The 25,853-nt window shown below is 39.9% G+C and overlaps 1 protein-coding gene and 1 non-coding gene across 2 annotated transcripts in view; both read right to left on the bottom strand.

Annotated features, from left to right (window-relative positions):
• APOO (apolipoprotein O) overlaps positions 1-25,853 on the bottom strand; it is a 56,118-nt gene that overhangs the window by 12,897 nt on the left and 17,368 nt on the right. The window contains exons 2-7 of the mRNA XM_016215401.2: positions 23,772-23,879; positions 22,467-22,589; positions 20,165-20,219; positions 15,650-15,745; positions 10,859-10,950; positions 6,339-6,419 (exon numbers count right to left, since the gene is read on the bottom strand). Of these exons, the coding sequence (XP_016070887.1) occupies positions 6,339-6,419; positions 10,859-10,950; positions 15,650-15,745; positions 20,165-20,219; positions 22,467-22,589; positions 23,772-23,879 (555 nt within the window). The remainder of the gene's footprint in view (positions 1-6,338; positions 6,420-10,858; positions 10,951-15,649; positions 15,746-20,164; positions 20,220-22,466; positions 22,590-23,771; positions 23,880-25,853) is intronic.
• LOC148090629 (small Cajal body-specific RNA 3) lies at positions 9,691-9,830 on the bottom strand. The gene has a single exon (XR_015713779.1).

The following is a 25,853-nucleotide window of genomic DNA, read 5'->3' as shown; positions in this document are numbered from 1 at the left end:
ATTTTTCTTTTTAGTTAGTGTTGGACTCTAACAGTCATTCTACAATTCTTTAATAGTAACTTGTAACTTCTTTTAAAAACCTAGTAAAAACTAAACATGACATTTACTGAGACATACTGCTGTGTTTGGCTAATTATAGGACAACTCCAAAAGAGCCATCTGTGATCCCTGGGCCTAACACCTACAACTGGCCTCCATCTCTGATACTCAGACTGGAACTATTCTGAAAGAGTTTCAAATTAGCAATGGACAGTCAATAAATAGTCCCATGCTTTTATTAAGCTCCTAGAGTCAAGGAATGAAAACCATAATGGAAAAAATCAACAAAGCAATTACATAAGAACTTCTGATAATCAAAAGATACCAAAACTGAAAAGACAAGCCTCAAATTGGGAGAAGACATTTGCAAATATGTGACCAAAAATATTAGTATCAAGGGAAAAAATAAAGAACTTTTATAAATCATTAAGAGAGGGACAAACAACCCATATAAAAAATGGCCAAAAAAAAAAGGCCAAAAGACATGAACAGACACTTCAAGAAGAAGAAATCAATAAACCCATGAAAAGATGCTCAACCTCACTAGTAATCAAGGAAATGTCCATTAAAACAACAATGAGAAATTCTGGGACCATTTTGTCATACCAGAAAATGAGGAAGCGACCACAGATTACTTGGGTCGCATCAAAAGGACTAATAGCTTGCCCTGGCTGGTGTGGCTCAGTTAGTTGGAGCAGCATCCTGTGCACGGAAAGGTTGCCGGTTCAACTCCCAGTTGGGGCACATACCCAGGTTTCGGGTTCGATCCCTGGTCAGAGAGCATACAGGACACAACCGATCGATGTTCCTCTCTCACATCGATGTTTTTCTCTCTCTGCCCCCCCCTCTAAAATCAATAAAAACATGTTTTTTAAAGTTAGAAAAAAAGACTCAGAGCCAACTTCTAATGGTAAAAATGGGACAATTTGAACTTTAATAAGGGTAAGAATTACAAAGCATTCAAACCCCAAAAGCTTAAATCTACAAATTCATAATGATATTTTAAAAAAACTGGTGACCTTCTGAGGGTGAGAGGGAACCAATTCATTACTTTTATAACTGGATAAATAAGATTTTTAAAAATCAAGCATTCGTCCTGTCTTTCCCATAACTGGGTAACTAACGAAACTGTAGATGAGGGAAAGTGGTTCCTTAGTAAAGTACTCCAGCTAATATGTGAAAATGAAATGATGGAAGTAGAAAAACACCATTTTCTAAGTCCAGTGAACCAATGGGTCTAGGCATTGAGCATCAACAGCCGCTAACACCAAAATAGCAAAGAAAAAACCAGACGTATGTGCCTACATAGACCTACTGCCTTGTCAACGGGATCAAACATAACCCTGATTAAGCAGCTTCTGGATCCAGCTGCCAATCTGCAGAAAATGCAGAGAAGAGAAGAGAGGAACTTGGTCAACTGCGCCCTGAGTGTGCAATTAGCAAAACCCAAACTGCTGGAAATTTTACAGGTCCAACAGGACAGGTTCTTTTAACAGATTCATTATAAGGAAAATAAAAGAATAGAAGGGGAGCCTGTAGATTAAAAGTGACTTAAAAGGCAAAAAGAAGAAAAAAGAAACAGACATAAAAGATATATGAAGTCAGAAATAATAATAGGCAAGACTAAAGTGACAGGGATCAATACTTAGGTGAAAAAGCCACAGAGAAAGAGGAGGGAGTTATCAGTATAAAAGTCAGGAAGAGGAGTATTTTTAGACCGGGGAAGAGGGCTGTGACTGGGGTGGGCTACATTCAGGGGCTTCTGGGGTGGCTGGCAAGGTTCTAGTTTTTTGTCCTAGATGATGGATACAAGGGTGTTTACCCTATAATTCCCTCAGCTGTAAAAAAATTAAATTGTTGAAGGAAAGCACATTCTTGGGGTAACCGGAGAAATCGGAATGTGGACTGTACACTAGGTAATGTTCGTGTAAACAATGAAATGTTAACTTTCCTCAGTAAGATAATGAAACTGTGATTACATGAGACAATGTCCATGTGCTTTAGAAAGGCACGCTGGGTGGGAAGGGCAATGATACCTGCACTAACCCAAATGGTTCAGAAAAATAAAAGTGTGCTTGAGCACTCACATGTCCAATCTAGTAAAAGTGATGTGCAGACCCTCTGGATTAGGAATCTCGGCCTTGTAAAACTCTTAATAAACCATGGCACATGTACAAAAATGCACACAGGTCTGTGTGCAACAATACAATGAAAACCACCCAACTAGCCATCAACATGGGCATTTTCCCAGAAAGAAATATTCTACAGCAGTGAAAATGAAGAAATTACAGCCACACCCAGGCAATAAACATAATGTTAAGGGAACAAAACAAGTTACAAATAGCACATATAGTAAGACTCCCTCTAGATAAACTCTATATATTGATTTATGTTTATATATATATTTAAATTATAAAGGCAAAAACAGGCAAACTCAACTACAGTGTTTTAGAATATATACATATGTGGTTAAATTAAGAGAAAAATTTAAAGAAAAACAAATGAAAAACAAAATTCTGGATAGTAGTTCCCTCTGGGGAAATGGAGGGGCCCATGAAGAACTTAAAAAGCACTGGTAATTTTCTATTTTTAAGGGTGGATGGGTGATTGGTATATGTGTGGTTGTTTAATTGTTTGATTTTAAACTGTATATATACAATTGATACTTGAACAACACAGGTTTAAACTACGTGGGTCCACTTACATGCGATTTCTTCCAGTAAACACCTGAACTGTTTTGGATCCAAGGATGGGAGTCCATGGATGCAGAGAGCCGACACTACGCATTGATCTATATACCATTTTACATAGAGGATCTGAACATCCACAGATTTTGGTATCCTCAGGGGGTCCTGGAACCAATCCCCCACAGATAGCGAAAGACAACTAAGTTTTGGGCAAGTCAAAAGTTATACACTGATTTTCGACTAGGTTGGGGGTCGGCGCCCCTAATCCTAGTGTTGTTCACGGGTCACCCGTATATTATATGTTCTATGTTTACTTTTTTAAAATCTTCACCTGAGGATATTTTTTCTATTGCTTTTCAGAGAGAGTGGAAGGGAGAGAGAGAGAGAGAGAGACAGAGAGGGAAACATAGATGTGAGAGAGAAACATCAATTGGTTGCCTCCCACATATACCCCGACTGGGGCTGGGGATCGAGCCTGCAACTGAGGTACATGCCTTTGGCCAGAATCGAACCTGGGATCCTTCAGTCCAAGGGCCAACGCTCTAACCACAGAGCCAAACCGACTAGGGCTTATATGTTCTATTATCTCAAACAAAAACAAACCCTAGACCACCCTAGAATGACAATATTTCTGGACACAACCATCTTTGCTTCACAGTTCTGACAAAGAGTTCACTTTAGCTGAAGCACACAAATTTCTCTTAACCGACCAATGACAATGACTGACACGGAAGATAACCTCATCCAAACTTCACTGTTACAGAACTCAGTGCAAACATTTAGAATTCCTAAAATGGAAAAGGGATATGGCAGAACAGAAAAATGCCACAGACTTATTTAGGGTCTTTGAGAGTAATACAGCTCTATGGGAAATAATAAAATTGAGAACTGAGCCATCATTAATACCACTTAAAATTTCAGGGCCTTGTTTTACACAGAGTGTCCAAAAATTTCTTTGACTATTTGTGATCAATATCATGTACATCTGTTACATCATTATAGTACAAACAATTATGAATTACATAATTCATAATAGAGATTGGTAATGGAATCCTGACTTTAAAACCAACTTCCAAACAAGCTTAGAAACAAATAAAACTTTCCTTCATAAAGTGTTCCCCAATTTCCATCAGAGAGAGTTTCCACCCTCGCCAGTTTAGCTCAGTGGTTAGAGTGTAGGCCCTTGGACTGAACAGTCCTGGGTTCGTTTCTGGCCAAGGGCACTCACCTCAGCTGCAGGCTCGATCTCCAGCCTCAGTCGGGGCGCGTGTGGGAGGCAACCAATTGATGTGTCTGTCTCACATCGATGTCTCTCTGTCTCTCTGTCTGTCTCTCTGTCTCTCTGTCTCTCCCTCCCCTTCCACTCTCTCTGAAAAGCAATGGAAAAAATATCCTCAGGTGAGAGAGAGAGAGAGAAAGACAGTTCCTGGGCCCTAAAAGATTCCTGTTCCAGGGTAGCTTAAATCTTTGTTCTCATTAATAAAACAAAACAAAAAACAAAAAAACAAAACACTGAAACTGACAAAATCAAACAAAAGGAAGGTAGGGGAATCGATAAAAAACAATGGCATTTCACTATAAAATAATTCCTGAATTCTAAGTATATCAAATCTGGAATTAATAGAGCCTTCTATTTTTCATTTAAAACTTGTGCTAAATGTTTATGTGCTCAGCACTGACTTTATTACCTACTGAGAACAGACAGCTGTCAAGAAAATTATGCTTTGAAAGTAAACAAATGGCAGAATGTAAGTTCTTCATGACTCTGAAGAGGGCAAGGGCTTAGGAGGCGAGAGAAAGAAGTGTAGAGCAACCACAAGCTAATTAGACATCTTGACTGTCTCACTCCCCTTAACCATCTCACTCCCCAAACGCAAGCATATAAATTTGAGTAGCTTTAAAATCTGACATTTTCAAATTATCAAAAAAATGCTGGCCTGTTTGACTTGCATTCCAACCACAGTCTTGTTGCTTGTGCACTGGGCTGAATCAGAGCAGAAAAAACTATTTCCAAGCAAGAGGCTCCAGGGGCAACCTACTTGGCTTTGGAGTGCATGTGTCTGCCTGACAACACAGTGAACACTCAGAACTGAGGCTGGGTTTCACTTTCCATACTTCTTTCTAGGGCTGTGTAGAGCTTCCCTGACATTCTTTTATTTTCTTTCCCATGTAAAAATCAGTGTGGACTTGTCCTGGCCAGTGTGGCTCAGTGGTGAGAGAGTTGGCTGGTGGACCAAAGGGTTTCAGGTTCGATTCGTGGTCAAGGGCACATACCTGGTTGCATGTTTGAATCCTGGCCCCAGTCAGGGTAAGTGAGGGAGGCAACCAATTGATGTGTCTCTCTCACATCGATGTTTCTCTCTCCCCCACTCCTCCCTCCCTTCCTTCCACTCTCTCTAAAAATAATGGAAAAAATATCCTCGGGTAAGGATTCACACACACACACACACACACACACACACACACACACACACACAAAAATCAGTGTGGACTTAAGGAATTTTTTAAACAGGAAAGGAAGCTTCCAAAGAAAATGTCATTGAAATGAAAGTAACACAATGAACGTTCACTCTTTAAAAGGGATTACCAAAGGGCACTTGATATTAATACAGAACTTCCTACTCAAGAGCTAGTTTACATAGGCTCAGTAGAGACTAATTCCTTTAGAAACCAGTACAAAAATTAGTCAAGATTTCACTGGAAGCGGTGATGGCCAGAGGGAGGGGTGTGGGGGCTGGGCAGAGGTGGGACATCTGTAATAGTGTCAACAATAAAGAAAACAAAGATAAAAAAAGATTTCACTGGAAGATTATTTATGTATTCAATGAGGAGGGCTTTTAATTTATTCTATAAATTACTTCCAGATTTCCAAGTTCTGGATTTTACCTTTGAGACAGTTATTTATATTTTTAAAAGAGTGTTGTGATTTGAGATAGGAGTCAAAATAAACTTCCTTCGGTTTACAATGTAGAAGGTATGTTAATATAAGCGTTCTAACTCTTCCTTAGCTAGCTGTGCCTCTGAGCGCTGGGAGGAGACATGATGCCTGTTCTGTACTCAGTCCTCCAGATCAGGGAGAGAGAAAATTCCAGTAAACATGGGCAACATCCAATCATCGATGTGGCTGCGAGGAGAGATAAAAGGTGACACCTCCTTACAGTTTCGCAACTTCCTCCCTGTCACCTGTCCATCAGCCAGCACAGAGAACTTGGCCTGAAGCTGAATGAGTGAAAGAGCAAGGAGTCTTGGTTATTTGTCCTTTGTCGGGGAGCAAGGTATGTTCCCTTTGTATCCAGTTTTGATAAAACTTTCAGATAATATGCTACACTTTGAGCAAATTATAAATACAATACAGGGGCAATTATGGTCTAGGACTGCTGCGGAAGGCATTTTATGGTTACCACCTCTTCAGCCCTGCTGTTAAGAAGCAAGAGCACAGAAGTTCTCTGGCTCCTCCACTACGGTCATCGGTCGTCAGAGAATCTGAGCAAGAGGCGTGACAAATCAACAGAAAAGGCCAGCTTGAGCGACAGGGTTATCAAGAATTTTACAAAACCCTAGGAAACTACACATTTAAAGCAAAAGGAAGACAATGAAAAAGCTCTTTCTCACCTTCTGGAAGTTCTCCTTCCACAAATCTTCTACGACTATGTATCCTCGTAAACCCCAGTCATACAGTTTCTCCCCACTGACCTTGAAACAAAATACAAAAGATTCACTGCTGGTCCATATGTGACTGGTAAGGAACAGAATTCTCCACTATCCTTTTCCCAACAGAACTGTATTTAAACATATGATGGCTATAGAAGTCTGGAGACATACACATTAAAACTGTGCAACATGGGCAAATAAAAAACAGTAAAAACAGAATAAGAAACATAGTTTGGTCGTATGTAGTTATCATTTAAAATAATCTGCCATGAATCAGGTGTATATTCCAAACTTTCACAATTTCAAGGAAAAAAATGTAGGAGATAACTGCTGGTATGGGAAATTCCTGAAACGCAGATGCAGAAAGGTGACTTGTACCTACCACACCTAGCACATAACAGCCAACCAAGTCACATTCGCCAAGCTGAAAACCAATCATTCATTTTAGGGTTTAGATAAAAAAATGGTGAACCCAATGAAGACGCTCCCAGTCTTCCCAGGTCCCCAAAACATAAAGTCTTCGAATTGCTACAGGGATTTTGCCTCCTGACCCCAAATCCTTTCTACAACATCCTAAGATATAGGCGCCAGGGTCAAAGAATATTTGGGGGTCAGGTACCTTAAAAGGAACCTGTCCACCTCTGGCTAGCTAGCTTTAGTGGTTGGAAACATTTTTCAAAGTATTGAGCTTTCTTTAAAAACCATGCTTCCAGTAATTTGCATTCATTGGTCCTATTTATGACAAAGAATGCTGATTACTCTTCCACATGACAGTAACGCAAATTTCTGAAGTTATTCTTTTATTCCTAATTTTTATAATAATTTATCCATATATAACATATTAGTTTACAAAACACATTCACATGAATTATCTCCATTCTATATAACAACCGTGTGTGGTAGGTAAGTAAGCAAAGATGATAAGGAAATATTCAGAGGCCAAGTGACTTGTCTAAGGTCATGGCGTTAGTAAAGCCAGCGCTTGTTGTAACCTGTTGGTTTCTTACAAGTCATATTCTTTCAGTTGCTCCAACTGTTCTTAAAATAAGGTAAGATTCTTGGACCCATAGGGAGCCATTTTGAGCATTCACCACATATACAAAATTGTTTTTGGTGTTATAAATTTCTGAGAGGAAAATAACATTCACTATCATTTTAAAGGTTTTCTACGGTACTTTTATCCAAACACTACTGAACAGAAAACAAAATGTGTGTGATTAAGGGGCTTGTCCAAAGTGAGAGTATTCATTAAAAAACCACAAGAATTTAAACTGTGAAACAGGAACCAAATGATACTAAAATAATATCAGAAAATCCTTTTCAATCACTGATGCTTGTTTTGTTTTACTGTGGCAAAATACACGTAACATAAAATCTACCATTTTAACCATTTTAGGTGTACAATTCAATGGCATTAAATAATACATTCACAATGTTATGCAACCATCATTACTATCCATTTCTAGAACACTTTCACCATCCCAAAGAGATCATTAATGTTTTATACCTAGTGAAAATAAAGTTAATTGTTTTGTTCTGGCTTACCCTAGGTACAAAATAAATGACAAAACTCCTTCCCACTGACTTTAAAAAATAAATTAGAATGCAACTCAGATTTGCATCCTACTATCTTGGTTGTGAACACAAAAGATCTTTTTCAACATATGCTATGGCATAGAAGATTTTTAAAAGACCTACTCCAAGGGGCAGCCACCTGTGCTTCTCAATCAGCTGCCAGGCCCACCCTAACCATTTACTGTTTAAACTATAGGAGGCTGACATGATGTTAGATTATTTTTATGATCTAGAGCAGGCAGAATGATCCTGTTCCTGAGCTGGGGCTGAAACAGGCAAAACAGTGTCTGCTTCCAGGGCTGCTACAAACAACATCAAGACCATGCTAGAGGGATCTTACTGGAATTTGCCACCAAAGCCATCAATTTCCCATAGCTAGAGCCACTAGGGTCCCATCTACAACTGTAGCATGATCCAGGAATCTAGACTCAACCCTGCCACGAGGACTCCAGGGAGCTCAGTGTCATGTCAGCCTGGCTCAGAGCCCTCAGAGCCCAATTGTGGTGACAGCACTGCTCCTCCTCCTCCACAAGTCTTTGTGTGATATGGAAGTTCTGGCAACTGGTCCCTTTCTTTATCAGCTGTCCAGGAACTCAAAACCTAGAGCCTGCTTTGCTCTTGCCAGTTTTCCATGGGATTCTATGCCTAGAGTCCCACTAAGTTCAGTCAGGAGGTCTGGGTTGGGGCCTGAGAATTTGCATTTCTTTTTTTAACTTAAAAAAATTTGTTACTTATTTTTATCCAAAAGAATGTGTTTCTGCCCGGCCAGCATGGCTCAGTGGTTGAGCATTGACCTATGAACCAGGAGGTCACAGCTGGATTCCTGGTCAGAGAACATGCCCGGGTTGAGGGCTCGATCCCCGGTAGGGGTTGTGCAGGAGGCAGCCAATCAATGACTCTCATCATTGATGTTTCTATCTCTCTCTCCTCCTTTCCTCTTCTGAAATCTATAAAAATATATTTTTAAAAAATCTTTATTAAAAGAAAACACAAAAGAATGTGTTTATCACAAAAATGTGAAGACTACACCACCAACAGCAGCAAAGTCTGCAGAGCTACACTGTGTTCCCTGGATATTTCCATGTCCCAAAGGCCATGCAGGACGAAAAGAGTAAAAGAAAAAATACTTAAAACAAATCCAAAACCCATGATGACTTTGGGAAGAGACATGACAGGACAGTTTCTGTCTTCTGTATTTCAGCAGTATCAAGTACAATTTAACTTGAGTAAACCCTTCATATCAACTCCAGCACGTTAACTGTACCCTGACTGTCAGCAGCAGTCAGCACAGTGGACTCCTATTTTCAAAAATCAGTTAACATGGATTCAGTCCCAGCTGGCGTGGCTCAGCGGTTGGGTATCAACCTATGATCCAGGAGATCATGGTTCGATTCCTGGTCAGGTTAAAAAAAAAAAAAAAAGCCCGGCCGGGCGTGGCTCAGCGGTTGAGCATCGGCCTGGGATCCAAGCGATCGGGGTTCGATTCCCGGTCAGGGCACGTGCCCGGGTTGTGGGCTCGATCAATGACTCTCTCATCATTGATGTTTCTATCTCTCTCTCTCCCTCTTCTTCCCTCTCTCTGAAATCAATAAAGATATATTAAAAAAAAAAAAAAAAAAAAAAGATGGATGCAGAAGCAACCTCACCTGGTTGTATATTAATAATCCAGTGCACTCAATCAGCAGAGATATTAAACGAAGTGGCAAGGAAAGCAGTACCTGGAGTGCCGGTTTTAAAGGTTGTATGGAGGGGAACGATCAGAATTAGTCAGCTGTCCTAAGCCAGACAGAGACTTCCATGTTTATGTAGGATCACTGCAATTTGTAGACAAAAGGCATTTTTCATTTGTCCACATGGTTGGTTCCTGCAGGTTCCATGAGAATTTGCATTTCTAACAAGTTCCCAGGTGATCCTGATGTTGCTGGTCCAAGGACCATACTTTGAGACCTGCTGGTTCAGTGGTTATGGACTGAATTACTTCCCCCCAAAATTCATATGTTGAAACCCTAACCCACAGAGTAACTTTATTTAGAGATAGGGTCTTTTAAAATCAAATGAAGTTAGAAGGGTGGGGCTCTAATCCAATATGACTGGTGTCACTGTATGGTGGGGACGAGACACCAGAGATGCACATGTACAGTGAAAAGGCCATGTGAAGACACAGTGAGAAGGTGGTCATCTGCAAGCCAAGGAGAGAGGCCTCAAGAGAAACCAATCTTGCTGACACCTTGATCTTGGACTTCCACCCTCCAAAACTGTGAGGAAATAAATTTCTGTCATTTAAGCCCCACGGTCCGTGATATTTCGTTAAGGCAGCTCAAGCTGACTAAGACATCAGCTTTAACCATGTTGCCTGCCATTGTGTTCTACTTGCCAGGATGCCATCAAGCTAAGGCCTGAAGGGTGAGAAAGGAGCAGCCAAATGAGAGCCCCGAGAAGGGTGCTCCCAGCAGAGGGGCCTGCACTCCCTGAAGTACCCCAGCAAGGAAAGCGAGGCCAGCTCCAGGACCAGGGAGAAGACATGGAGGGCCAAGCACAGGCCTGGGCCTGCAACTCCAAGGAGGGCAGGTTGTGACCAGATACACCCAAACTGAGAATGGACCGTAACTATCAACTTTGGAATTTGAGTCTCTGGACTTCCATGTCAATAGGCAAAAAAAAGTATCTTAAGTTTTCTTTTATTAATATTCAAATTAGTGTGCATTCTCTGAAGGCCCATATGACTGATATAACGCTGAATGCAGAACTAAAGTTCATAGTGGAGAAAGACATTTAAATCTGCTGTATTCATTTATATGTGCAAACAAATTTTAGTCTGGTGTTATAAAAGCTATAAAATAAAATTAAGCAAGAAACCCATACATACCTAAGCTTGATAAGGACACAACTTACTGGGTCTAACTTACCTGGACAAATACGATGGCTTGTTGTGGATAATAAAGAGAGGCAGCTAATCCCATGAAACCAGGTGGGTACACCAGCTTCTTTATTTTTGAACCTATTAATAAAAGGTTGTGGACACTGTTAAATGATTCCATCTTTACCATCACAATTTGCCTAACACTGAGTAAAACTTCTTCGGTCCTAGACTGACAGAGTGTGCCCAACAATATCAAACATATCAAAAAGGACCACTACATTTTCATACCTTCAGTGAGATAGAATTCATACAATTCACCTGTTCAAAGTGTTTTAAAGTGTATAATTCAGTGGCGTTAGGATATTCATAGAGGTGTGCAACCATCACCACAAGCAATTTGAGAAAATTTTCATCAACCCCAAAAGAAACCCCACATCCATCAGCAGTCACCCCCAATTCCTCTTGCCCCCAGCCCTAGGGAACCACTCATCTACTTTCTCTCTCTAATGATTTACCTACTCAGACATTTCATATAAATGGAATCATATAATATATGTTCTTTGCGACTGGCTTCTTTCATCAGCGCAATGTTTAAGAGAGCCACCATTTTCAAGGAAGCAGGAAAAAAGAATGTTTTGCAAAGAAAAAACACATTATTTTGGCTTCTAAGGTTTATGTTCTTTTATAGTAAACTGGCTTCCTATTTACCTACTGAACACAAGTATTCCTCTCTTCTTCTTTCTAATACTCCATGATAATAACAGTGTAAGAATAAGATACAGACAAGCCCACAGCAAAGTGAAAATGTGTGGGGGGCACTGACAGGTAAGTATCAACCAATTTTCAGAAAATGGCGAGTGGATGGAAGCAAGAGGACACACAGCCTTTAAGTCCTGAGGAGGGAGGGGCTGCAGTGGAGGAGGGAACAGGATGTCCCAGCAGCCCAGAGATGGCAGGTACTAGGAAGGGTGCAGAGGGCAACCAGCGATCAAGACAGGGGTATAAATGCAAGTTCCGTGCATGGGCCAGCTGACTTTCTCCTTCCCCCACGCCAGTCCAGGGCAAAACTGCCTGTGGCCAGGCGGCTCTCCAGGCAAAAATTTAAAAACTGGATGGAGTATCTCTAAAGAAGCGCCATGGATTTCTGTTGAGAACTAAGATCACTGGTGTGTGTGTACTGCATGTAAATGCCTGAGAGTAGAGCCTTCCTGACTCGGGCACTGAGGGTAGGCACCTCCCATATTAAGGTCAGTTTCCATTCAGCTCACCCAGACGTAGAACCTGCCTGCCAGCAAGCCCCATCTATGCTCCAAAAGTTCCTATTGTCATTTCAATTGCTTTGTTCTTAAACATGACTGTACAACCAAGGATCACTAGTCATTTGAGGAAAGCCTATAAATATAAAAGAGAAGATCGAGCCCTAGCCAGTTTTGCTCAGTGGTTAGAGCATCAGCCCTCAGACTGATGGTTCCCAGGTTTGATTCCGGCTAAGGGCATGTACCTTGGTTGCAGGCTTGACCCCCGGCCCCAGATGGGGCACATGCGGGAGGCAACCAATTGATGTGTCTCTGTAACATCGATGTTTCTCTCTCTCTTTCTCTTCCCCTGCCCCCCTCTCTCCCCCTCTCTCTCTGAAAAGCAACATAAAAAATATCCTCAGGTAAAGATTTTAAAAAAAGAGAGAGAGAGAAGATCAAGATAAGCAAGAAGGAAAAAAATGACCCTATAGGAAACAAAAGTTAAAAACAAAACTAAACCTATAATTATGTAATTAAGTATCATCAAATAAATTCAAGAAGCTACTACATTTAAAAAAAGAGTTCTAAGAAAAAGGAACAATCAGAGAACAAAAATGAGGTCTTGGAAATGACCAAGTAAAAAAAATTAAAAAGAATAAAATAAAATAATCAAGAAAATATGAGACATATAGGGTCAGTTTAAACAGCTCAATTGCTAATTCATATGAGTTCAGGAAGGAAAAAGATGAGAGTAAATTTCCAAAGAAATACAAGATAGATCTCTTCCTCCAGCTGAAGACTGCAAGCCACCAAAATGCTCAACCAGGAATGAAACTATATGTAATCACAGCACCATGGAAATTCAGAGCACTGCAGATTAAGAGATCTTCAAAGCTTCCAGGAAAAAAAATGAATCACTTCCAAAGGAGCAAGCTTCCATGCTGGTTGCTGACTCACATCTGCAATTCCTGATGCTAGAAGAAGTGGCCTTCAAAGTTGTGACGGAAAACAAACTCTAGGCCCAACAGAACTATTACTTGGTATGAGGGCAAAAAGTAATTTTCAGACCTGCAAGGACCTGGAAAGTTTACCTCCAACATAGGCTTTTTTGAAAGTGACTTAAGCATGTAGTTCAACAGCATGGCAGAGCAAACCAAGGAAATGATGACATGGAACGAGAAAAGAGGGTCACACCCAAGAGAGCATGGAGCCCTGTCCCAAGACAACAGCTGTGCTGAGTATCAGTCCAGACTGAGAGGATATGCTGCCTCGGGAAAAGGGGAATTGAACAGGACGGAGAGCTGGGAGAAACCTGAGAATGAGGTTAAAAAAACAGGTAGTAGGTAAAACAGGAAAATACACTTGAAATGAACTTGATGTGAGAAACAGTTTCCACTGAGAGGCACAGGTTTTTATAATGGGATGCATATACAGCATGTCCCAAAAATGTATATACACTTTAACAGCTGATAGCTCAGTTTTGAAAATGAAATGTATTTTAATAAACACTGCCTTTATAATTATTCAAAGTGTATATATACATTTTTGGGACACCCTATAGATGCTAGTGCAATGTATGTTATTAACGCTTACACAGGATAATGTGTAAGTGCTGTTTATTGGTTTTTAACTTTAAACAGGCAAATCCCCAAAGATGGAATGGGGGTTGCAGAAAAGAATACAAATATTATCAATCTAGACTCTTAATAAATTAATGTTTCTCTCCCTGTCCTATTGCCTTGATTGAAAGGATATAATTACTCCCGAAGAGAAAAGCCTGCCACACCCCTGGGATCCCACCTGTACACGAAGCTTTCAGCACCTGGGCGGCTCACACAGCTGAGGACCAAGTGAAGGGCAGCAAGCCTGCCAGCCTGCCATTTCTCACTCCTCCAGGGAAAGCCGATACGCAGCAGCTCTCGGGCCTCCGGCTCCTACTGGTTCACACAATGAGCAGGGACCCCAGAATTTCAGGAAGGAAATGCAACCTCCTGCCTCCGTCATCTCCATGCCCACACCTCCCAAGAAGCCAGTGGTCTGAGCTGTAACTATCAGCATTGCCAGAGGGGAACCACTGGCTGCCAGGGCTGGGGGGAGTCACCAGAGGGCCACAAGAGCAAGCAACAACCACCTGCCAGATCTTGAGAGGCCTGGCCGGGCCCAGTTCTTCTGAATGATCATGCACTCCCCTCTCTTGTCACCACCACAGCCATGGCCATCCTCATCAACTAAGGCAGACTATCTTAGCAGATATGCTCAAGAAACCCTATCATATGGTCCAGCAAACCTTCTTTTGGGTATATACCCAAAGGAAATGAAATCAGTATCTCGAAGAGTTATCTGTACTCCCAAGTTCATTGCAGCACTATTCACAATGGCCAATACATGGGAACAACCTAAGTGTCTGACAATGGATGAATGGATAAAGAAACAGAAAATAAGACTAGAGAGCTCATGTATAGCAGGGTACCTATAGTTAATAATATTGAATCCTGGATATTTACTAAGAGAAAAGATTTCAAGTCCTCTCATCACACACACACACACAAAACTGTAATTATGGGAGAAGATATGTTAATTAGTAGCCAAGATTCCAATACCCTGGCCTTGGGATCTTCATAAATTCTGAACACTATCTAAATAAGACAGGAATGCTTTTCTGGACAGCTTTACAGAAACGGGGGGGGGGGGGGGGGCGGAATTGGTTCAACTATTTCTCAAGCTGATTAGGAAAAATGAACTCTAAATTTAATTTTTACACAGATGGGAGGAGGGCACAGAAACTCCAATAAGAGTTCATTCCACAGGTTGGGGAGTGGCACTAATAGTGCTTCTCCAGATTCTAACATTATGGTTAAGGCACGTACAGCAGAGATTTTTTAAACTGGAGGAATGGGTACCAAACTAGTCTCTACACTAATCTTTTATGGGGATCTGATTACAAGGTTCATAAACTTTCTATTTTAGGAATTTTTGTAAAGTCTGGATTTCACAATCAGTGAAAATTCAAGTAGTTCATAAGAGATCCATTTCATTATTGTGAAGGGTTTTACCATCCTTTATTTCCTATAAATGTTTTATAATCCAGAAGTATACTAATATTTAAGTTGGCATTTGTTAGCTTTTAAGTGTTTAAAATTTTTTATATCCTCAAGGACTGAAGCTATAACACATCAAACAATTTAATAAAATGTCTATGAAATCACTGTTCTACTTACTGTGATTAATAGCCTGATCTTAATAGTCAAACATTTTAAATCAGTGTCTCAGGTTTCACAGACTTTGGGTAACAAACATTCTCTCTTTCTGTACCAAAGAACAACAGCAATTTGAACAAGTAAATGTGCCTATAAAGGATAACTAATTTCTTTTTTCAACCAAGAGTATACAATTTTGCATTTTATGTTTTTTACACTTTCCATGTATGCTTAAAATCAAATATCCTGAAGGAAACAACCATATAAATTATATATTAAGAAGGCCATACTCAGGATCCAACTCATTATTCTGAAAACTGATGAATGAAAAGAAAGAACCAACTATATATCTTCTCTCTCCCTTATGAGCTGTTTTTTAAAAACCCACAAAATTGTACCTACCTCTAGCCAAAAGGAGTCCAACGATGCCAGCAAAACCAATAACACCAAGTCTTGGAAAAAATCCAGGAGGTGCATTTTGAAGATATTCATAGCTGTCTACAATAGAATCAGATGAGGAAACAGTTCCATAAATTTCTCATTATAAAAAAAAATCTTAAATCTAACTAATATATATAGTATTAAATGCTTTTCAAATAATGTATTCTTGGCTTTCTGCTAATATGCTTCTTTTCAACACATTCTTTTTCTATGATAAACATGATTTACTATTCACATACCAAGTATCCAATTTTCAAGCATTCTGGCCTGACAACCTACTGACAGTATAGTAATGTCAGATTCCCTTCATATTCCTGAAGGCTACACACCTGACTCTATTCACATGGGGAGAAATACAAATACAGGGATCCCCTGCCATCCAAACTTGTTATCAAACACAGAAACACAGAATACAGGAGTACCTCAGGGATACTGAAAGTTCGGTTTCAGACCACCATGATAAATCGAGTCACATGAATTTTTTGGTTTCCCATTGCCTGTAAAAATTATGTTTTTACTGTAGTGCAGCCTATTAAGTGTGCAGTAGCATTATGATGAAAAGAACAATGTACATACCTTAATTAAAACATACTTTTTTGCTAAAAAAAAAAAATGCTAACCATCATCTGAGCCTTTTGGAAAAATGGCACCAACAGACTTGCTCAATGCAGGGTTGCCACAAATCTTCAATTTGTGTTTAAAAAAAAAAAAAAAAAAAAGGCAATAAAGTGAAGCACAATAAAATGAGGTATGCCTGTAGATTTGGGTAAATCTATCGCTCTCTGACGCTTTGGGGCCTGCTTTCTGTAACTAAGGAACCAAATACATTAGACTCAGGGGGAAAGTATCCTTTGCTATCTGAACTCATTATTTGAACTCAAGAACAGAATAAATTTGGATAATGAAAGAAACTAGTAGTGCAAGTATATGCGGGAAATAGTCACTGCTGATAGTGATAAAATAAATAAAAATAAAGGCAACACGTAGGCCTATTGGCCATGTCTAAACATGCCTTATACCTCATTTGCATGATGCCACATCTCCTCTCCTCTCCACTGAGCCAATCCCACCAAATAACCGCCAGCTTAAGTCCTAATTGCACAGAAGAGCCTCTCCCATGCTCATCAGCCCACACCTCTCTTCCTCTAAAGTCCCATCATATTTCTTCTCTGTACCATAACTTGGCGCCTACTTCTACAGCAACTGTGTTTAATTAGCCAGGGGTGTATTTTGTCTCAACAAGGAGCACATACACTCCTTAATGGGGCACTGCTCAGACTTCTATGTTACTTTCCTCAGTGGTACCAGTGGGTGTTCATTCAACGGATAATTTATTAAAAATACTGCTAGGAGCTGATGAATACTGAAGGAATTAATGAATGGCTTTTAGCTAGGTCATGACTTAAAAAGCCTTCACATCTCTTTCTCAACCTCATCTTCAATGCTCCCTATCTGCCTCCAGCTCCCAGCGCACCCAACACTGAGTCATACATCCAGGCCTGGATCGAGCTGTGCCCTCTGTGTGGAATGCCGCACAGCCTTACCCCCATGTTTTGGTGTGGCTACCTCTGTTTCTTCGAGGCTTATCTCAGAAGCCCTTCCCTGACTGCTCCCATCTCCCTAATCTCTATTAAACTAATCTCCTTCCTCTGTACCTTTGATAGTGGTCTGTGACCATCTCTGTGTTTGCACTAATAATGAATAATTTATTATATGCAGCAGTGGTTGGGACCACTGTCTTAATCAGCCTTGATCTTCAATGCTTGCCGTTACAGTGACTTATGCAGAACTGAACTAATTGGAATACTCAATAATTCTCTCCCCCAGATAATACCAGGCACATGCCAGTTTTCCATTTCCTGGGTTCTTTGCGAAATGTGGTGATCATTTTAAATCCTACTATAGGGCTTGTGTTGTTGGTACTAATTCTTGTCTGGCATTTTACTTTGCCTTTAACCTGGTTTTAAGTTTCCATCTTTTTGCCTGGGTCATTTGAGACAATTTTCTACTTCCCTTTATCATTATTATTATTTTTAATCCCCACCCAAGGATATTTTTTCATTGCTTTTCAGAGAGAGTGGAAGGGGGAGAGAGAGAGAAACATCAATGTGAGAGAGACACATCGACTGGTTGCCTCCTACACAAGCCCCACCAGGGCCGGGGATTGAGCCTGCAACCGAGGCACGTGCCCTTGGCCGGAATCGAATCCGGGACCCTACAGTCCTAGGGTCGACGCTTTAACCACTGAGCCAAACCAGCCAGGACATCTGCTTCCCTTTATTTCTGCCTATTACCATGGTGTTTTCAATTCTAGGCATACACACGGAGTAGTTGATAGGACAACCAGATGGCCTTGGTGAGCTGGGCCGAAGGGGGTAAATCACAAAGAAATGGGAAAGGAGATATGCTATAAGACCGCACTGAGGCTGAAGCCCAGATTCTGGTAACATGACTTGGCTGTGACTGCTAGGAAATGGACTGACTGCCTTGGCAGACAACACCACAACTCATAACGGAACGTTTCTTCTTAAGAGCTTTGCTCTTGGACTATGAGTCTAAGAGAAGAAAAAATGACATATTGCTAATAATGCCTACTGCTCTGAATCAATGGGAAATAACAGGTGACAATGAAGAGATCTCCTCAGTCACATATGACCAAATAAAAGATCAGGAGTTCTTTAGTTTCCTCAGATAAAAAATGAAGGTAATAGCCCTGGCCGGTGGGGCACAGTTTGTTGGAACATGGTCCCATACACCAAAAGGTGGTGGGTTCGATTCCAGGTCAGGGCACATACTCAGGTTGTGGGTTCAATCCCTGGTTGGAGTGCATACAAGAGGCAACCAACTGATGTTTCTCTCTCATACCAATATTTCTCTCTCTGTCTCTCCCCCTCTCCACTCTCTCTAAAAGTCGATGGAAAAAATATCCTCACTCCTTGGGTGAGGATTTAAAAAAATGAAGGTAATAAAGTACTTTTCAGGGTTGTTGTGGGGATTATACATAAATTAATATATTTTTATCCTCACCTGAGGATATGTTTTTATTGATTTTAGAGAGAGAAGAAGGGGGAGGAGGAGACAGAGAGAGAGAGAGAGAAATATCAACGTGAGAGAGAAACATTGATTGGTTGCCTCCCGTATGTGCCCTAAATGGGGATTGAACCCACAACCTTTTGGTGCATGGGACAATGCTCCAAACAACTGAGCCACCTGGCCAGGCCATAAATTAATATTTTTAAAGTATTTAGACTAGTTCCTGGTACATAATAAGCACTAAATAAGTGTTTATGAAATTAATAAAATTAAGATGTTACTTATTAACATGCATGAATAATTTAAAGAACTGGTAGGCTATTAATATGACTGTCTTGAAATGAAAAATTTATTTATCTGGTAGTTTCAGGGCTATCAGCACATCAACACTCTATCATGATCTTTGCACAGAAATAAACTATACTCATTTTATTTTATTCTGTCATGGAAACAAACACTTGTAAAAATAAGAGTTTGATTTGCCAAGATGTCCAAAAAGGGAAATAAAATGTTACCAGTTCCTGACTGAGATTAGTCAAAACATAGACTGTGAACCCAGTTTATGAGTCTATGAGATAAATGCTTATGAAAACAATCAAGGACAGTAAAAAACAATGAAGAACCTGGACAAAGGGGGGAAGTAGGGGACATCTGTAATACTGTCAACAATTAAAAAACAAAATGAAGGTGCACTTTCTCTCTCTTGAGCACACCCATGCCTTTACACACCCCCTTCTTTCCCCAGGGCATGTCTGTCTGTTTGTCTGTCTCTCTCTCTCTGTCTCTCTCTCTCATATGCCTGAATTTTTCCCCCTGTCCTTCCCCCAGGCACATTCTCTCTGCCTTTCTTTTTCCAAAGTGCCAAGGGCCCTTCTTTTGCCTCTGTAACTCAGTTCCTGAGCCCATGCAGCCCAGCTGGCTCACCTTTTCTACCTCTGTGACTTTCTAAATAAACTTTCTTTTATAATTTGAAAAAAATAAGAACTAATGAAAATGTAAGAACACTACTAATTATGCAATAAGGCCTTTCCTAGGCACACCAACCCAGTTTCTTCCTGCCTTTAAACTTCTATAAAATGTATTAATAGCTGTGCAAAAGAGCTCTCCTGATTCTGAAAACCTATTGATGGGTCAGTGTGGGTTACCATGAGTTAGGGACATTGCACCTGGAATAGATTTAAAGAAAAAAATCCAGTATATCTGCACTTGCTAGCCCCAAAATACTAATGATCTTGAAGAGACTTACCTGAGTGTTTGGGTACATTAACCCTCTGAAATCTGATGAAAACAATAGATTGTCTTCCCAGAAAAATCTACAAAGCTCTAAAATTCTGCATATAATTTTAAGGAATTCACAGATCTCCTGAAGCCCATCCATGGAACCCGGGTTAGAGTCCGATGTTAATGAAGAAACTGATGATACTTCATTAAAAATCAACTTACCTAACCCCCACTTAACCAAACTTTGCATCTTGGGCTCAGTTTGGGAGTACATTTCCTAAAAAGGTGAAAAGAAAATGAATGAGTAGGATTTGCTGATTAGAAAGTAACAATAAACATATTTGTCTTTACTGAATAAATTATGATGTTATCAACACTTTTCAAACAAAAACATAGTGTCTATCTGGGTTTTTTGTGTTCTTTATTTTCTTTTGTAATCTCCCCTTCAGTGCAAATTGCTCACAGAATGGCTTATGATTGCCACAGGAAGCAAAGATTTCAAGTAGAGTGGTTTCAACAACCCAGCCTTGTCATTCTCTATTAAAATTGAAGAGAATGGACAAACAGTCCCCTCAATAATCAATCCTTTCCCTGTGAGATTAAATCTGTCTTTCATATTAAGTCTAATTCCTGATTGCCATGATTTTAGAGCTTATATCTAAAAACTGCTCATTTGAAGTAGGAATGACTAGCTTTACTGTAACAAAGGAGTCTATATATCTAAGTTTTGGAAAGACAGTTACCCTAGTCCTAAAGCAAATGAAGTGTTAATATTCCCTTAAAAACAGCAACAACAACAAAAAGGCTTTGGACATGAACATCAGATGATCCCAAAAACTACCTAGAAGGTAACCACCTTCAAGAAGTCTACAGCGAAGATGAGAAAAGAGACGTGTGGGTATCAGAAGTTATCAGAACCAGTTGCCACTTGGAAAAGGATTCATTTTATATAATTTAGTTCAAGTCAGAACAAGTTATCCTAATACTGTTAAATGGACTTAAATAATAAATGCTAAATTTGGAGAGGGACATAAAAAACAAAAAAAACAACTGAATATCATTTCATTAAAATTCATTATTGATTTTTGCTCCCCATTAAAAAAAAAAAAAGCTACAGATTAATGTCGAGAGTGACTGCCCACTTCTTTTGCTGGCATAACCTTTTACCATAAAAAAAATTAAATTAGTTCTTGAAGAAAGGGGCTAGAATTAAAGATATTTCTATTCATGAAGACTTTATCCTACAGGAAAATAAAACCATTATAATCACACAAAATTTATTTAGAAGTAGTGCAAATAAACATGTTGATAACTATTTTATCATCTACAGAGGTATTTTGCTGCACTGACGAAAAAGTAAAAAACAAAAAGCAATCTTAGGTTGAAAGCTAGAGGCAAAGTACTTTCATAACAAAACAAAAAAAAGAGAGAGAGAAATAACAGTAGTCATGCCTACATGATACAAAAATATTTGCACAACTTTGCTGACCTTATCTTAACCACTAGCAGATGGCTTAAAAATCTTCTGGAACAAGAGAATAAAGTCTAAGTGTTTTACAACTCATTATGTATAGATGTTAGGTATTATATAACTCAATAATATGGTTATGATACTTAAGTATAATGGCCTAATTCATATTGTTGATAGAGTCTATGCTTACTATTTTCTTTCTAAATTGGTTAAGCACTGACATAGACAGCGGAAATTTAAAATTTTTAAATAAGTTCTGGATGAAAATTGAGTTTGTAAGTTTCAAGCAAAATAAATCTAGACCATGTCACACACATCTACATGCTTTTTACTAATTTTCCATCAATTTTCAAAATCAAGATCAAGTATAGCAAACATATGTATCAAAGCCCACGACAGCATTCTATAAATTGTAAACTTCGGTTTTAGATGTTAAAAATCACAGAAATGCCTTCATAAACATAATGACAAATGCCTGATCTAAAACCTGAGCAGTGACAGAATCCAATCTGTTTAAGTAGTTCTTGGGTTACTGGGGCAAACAGTTCAGTACTCAAATATGTAATTCTACCCTCTTTTAGTTATTTATCTTCATATTATAGCATTCAAAATGCTCTGTAACCATTACTGTTTAAAGTGGTACTGATTTGTGGAATCTCTAAGTGGGAGGGGACTTTCCAATCTTGACATAAATGGTTATATTGTGCCCTTTTCCTTCCTCTAGAGTTCCAGCTCCGTATCCTCTACTGGTAGACAATAGTGTTTTCATAGCTGTGACCAACAAGATACTACCAGCCCTCCACTCTAGTCATGGTGCTGCACCCACCCGGTGGGAGGGAAATTCTCTGTGCAGCTAGGGCAACAGCCATCGCCAGGGAGCTACGGCTCTCTGCCCCACCCCCCAGGGGTGACACTGATGAACATGTGTAAGTTAGGTACTCTTAACTTGGGGTGCTTTATCAAGCCTTTTTCTGAAAACATGCAGCTGATACACACTTTCCAGTACTGACTCTAAACAGAAATGTGTTCACTCCATTTTCAGAAGAGCTGTACCTGACACCAACTTGTATATGGCTCGCAATGCTGTCGGAGATGTGAGATGCTTTCTTCAAGTTGAGTCCTTGGCTCCTCCACATATTTAGACTGACCCTCCTCAGGAATGGAGTAGAGTGAAAGCTGGATACATTAAAAAAACAAAACAAAAAAATAGAAGTGTCTATACAGCAATGAAACAACATCAATTACCAAAATTGTAAGCATTGTATTTCTAATAATTCATGAACTGCAGGACTCTAAGGGTTACATGTACCCTAAACCTTGCTTCACAGGATCTCTGCACCTTACTTATTTCCTTAATCAATAAGGCCAAGGCCAAGAGGGCAGTGCTATGAGGCCTTCTACTGGCCCCCCCCCCCCCCCCCCCCCCCCCCCCCCCCCGGTAGCAGACAAAGCAGCCTTCCTTTGTCTGTTTTGTATACTGAAATTTGATATTCTGCCTTAGATTTAGTTTGGAAAAAGAATAATATTACTCTAAAGGGTAGGCTGGAGGGGGTTAAAAATAAAAGCTTGAGAGTAACTGGAGAACATGTTACTTAGTTGAAATGATCAGTCTGATGCTAATCAAAGCAGGATAGCAGGTTTGTTTCCCACCCAGAGAAGAAACTCTTCACAGCCACTACTGGCTGCCTTCTTCACCCTCAAAAACTCTACTGCCCCAAGGCCTGAGAAGAAGAGACTAAAGGGCAAAAGAGAAGCTATTTAGTTTTATATAAACACCATTCAAGTAACCCTGCTCATGCCTGAAGGCAGACGTCCATGTCACTTTACTCACAGGCAACAGAAATCAAATATCCAAAATTATCAGTGGCAAGTACAGACAAAAAAAAAAAAAGATGTGAATGGAGAGAAGATTTCTTGTTTTATTTCTTTAGTATTCATTAAGCATCTACTTATAAGCCTCTAATCTGGCGAAGAAGCAAAATGAGGCCAGGTCTTTAATTTTTTTTTTTTTTTTTAAGAGGGAGGAAAAATCAATTTGTTTTCTTGGCTTGATAAGCAGTCTTGAATCAGGCAGATCACATAGAACCGAACTGTGCTTACAATCTACTGGTACACAGCAGATTCCCCAGTAAAAATCTAGGAAATATTATGCCCTATGCCAAGTACCATTAATTAAAGTTTATCTGTTGAAAAAGCCAGGTTAGTAACTTCACAAAGAATAATAAACTATAAGGAAATGTATTTCCTCCTATTAAACGTCCTCTAAAATGTCATATCTTCCTGATACACAAATTGTATACTTCCCATGGTAAGTAAATTGGATGCTCAAAATACATCCCAAGATGAACAGCATGTTACCTCATTAACCTTCACAGAAGTTTTCTGAGGTGAGTCCTTTTTCTGTGATGCATAGACTTTGAAGGTGAGCAGACTCAGGCTGGCTGGCCCCATGGACCTCTGAATTACCTGAAACACAGAAGCAATCTTAAGCCTTGGCTCAACATTATGAAATGAATGTGCACAACATGAGCATATTCATAACCTCAGCCACTCCTGCCCTGAAAGGCTTCCTGTGCTTTATGAGAAATAAATGTGTTCCTGAAGTTTTATGGAAGTCAGAACCTAAAAAACAGGTTCTCGTGGACTTAATTTTCACGTCACCTTTATCTTAATTTCCCAAAGACAGTAGTTTCTAAGTTTTTCGACTTAGCTTTTCAAATAAAATAAAAGAGATATAGATAGAGATAGATACAGATACAGATACAGATATAGGTATAGATACACACACACATCAACAAGGGAAGGAGTTTTTAATGATCTCACCTAGTAATTCATTGAATAGAGTGAAGGTTATTTTTGTAATTCTGCTAATCAAACTTTCAGAAGCTTCCCCTTTCCATTCCCATCCAAAGATGGTCTCTCTCAATTTCAATTCTTAAACTCAGTCTCTTTCTGTGACTTGCTCTCCCTTACTGGGAGTCATTCATGCCCAGTGACTTTCAGATACACAGCTCTAGTCCAGAGCCTGAGTTACCAACTCACTCACCCTTTGATTTCTGGATATTTCCACTTGCATGGGACACAAGCTCCCCAGATCAAGCATGTCCAAAACTAACTCATCAGGACCTCATCTGTGCCTCCAAGTCCGCACTAGGCCTGATGGGTGGATGTGTGCTGTGAATCAAGTCAGGAAGCTTTTTCTCCATTATCCCCTACATTTACACAGCACTTGACCCAGACCTGTCCCACTTCCTCTACTTTCTCCCTCGGGAAAGGGTGCTACCACCCAACTGGAAAACCTAAGCAGAAACTCTGAGGTCATCCTTCACCGCCACCCCCATTCTATTGGTCAAGTCCTCTTCATTCTGCCTATTGAATAATCTCAATTCACCCTCTCTATCTCCTCCTGTACAGTTTTCCCTTGGGCCCTCATTTCTTTCCTGGATTGTTTTAGCAGCATTCTAACTGCTCACCTGGCCTCTTGATGACTCAAACCACCACACTGTGAAAGAATGATCTTTGTAAACTACAAACCTGATTATTTTCTATCCTTATTTGAGATCCTCTGGAACTCATTACCTAGGACTTTCATGTGGGCCAAACAAGGCCCGTTACAATCTCACCCCAACCTTCTCTAACCTCATCTCTCTATCATTCTGCCTTCTCCCACAAAACTTAACTTCCTATACTTCTCCCAGGCTGTCTCCCAGCTTCGTGGGTTTGCACATGCTGAGTCCTCTGCCTATGCTTGCTTTGTCTTTCTGTACCACTGCCTAAGAGCAGGAAGAGTCATTGCTTTTCTTATCTGTCCATTTATTTACGTCTATCAAGTTCTCCCTACTAGACTGAAAGCCCTTTCAGGATAGGGCCATGTCTTACTTGGTATTTCTAGTGCCCATGGCTGCCTAGCATGTAAGAAATGCTCAGGAACTGTTTACTGCCTGCCTAAATGGACAGAAGAGAGGTGAAAAGTAAGGGAGCAGCTGACCTGTTCTAAGTACTTCGGCATGACTTAGCATCACGGAAATCCCAGTGCTGAGATTTGCAGTGCCTGTACTGTGAAGACTAGGCTATTCTGTAATACCCACAAAACATAGACAGAACAGAAGAAAAATGTCTGTTGAAATGTATGTCTGGACTGAGAGTGAAGGGATGGAAAAAAATTTTCCATGCAAATAGAAATGAAAAAAAAAAAAGCTGGGGTAGCAACACTCATATCAGACAAAGTAGACTTCAAATTGAAGGCCGTAACAAGAGATAACAAAAGTCACATAGTGCTGAAGAGATCTATCCAACAAGAGGATATAACCCTGGTAAACATATATGCACCTGATATAGGAACGTCTAAATATATTTTTTAAAAAACTTCTTGAGGACTTTAAGGGAGAGATCAACAGCAATGCAGTCATAGTAGGGGAATTTAACACCCCACTGACTTTA

Source organism: Miniopterus natalensis, chromosome X (assembly GCF_054644295.1).
Source record: "Miniopterus natalensis isolate mMinNat1 chromosome X, mMinNat1.hap1, whole genome shotgun sequence".
NCBI classification, from domain to species: Eukaryota; Metazoa; Chordata; class Mammalia; order Chiroptera; family Miniopteridae; genus Miniopterus; species Miniopterus natalensis.
This window is presented reverse-complemented; position numbering and strand designations above follow the sequence as displayed.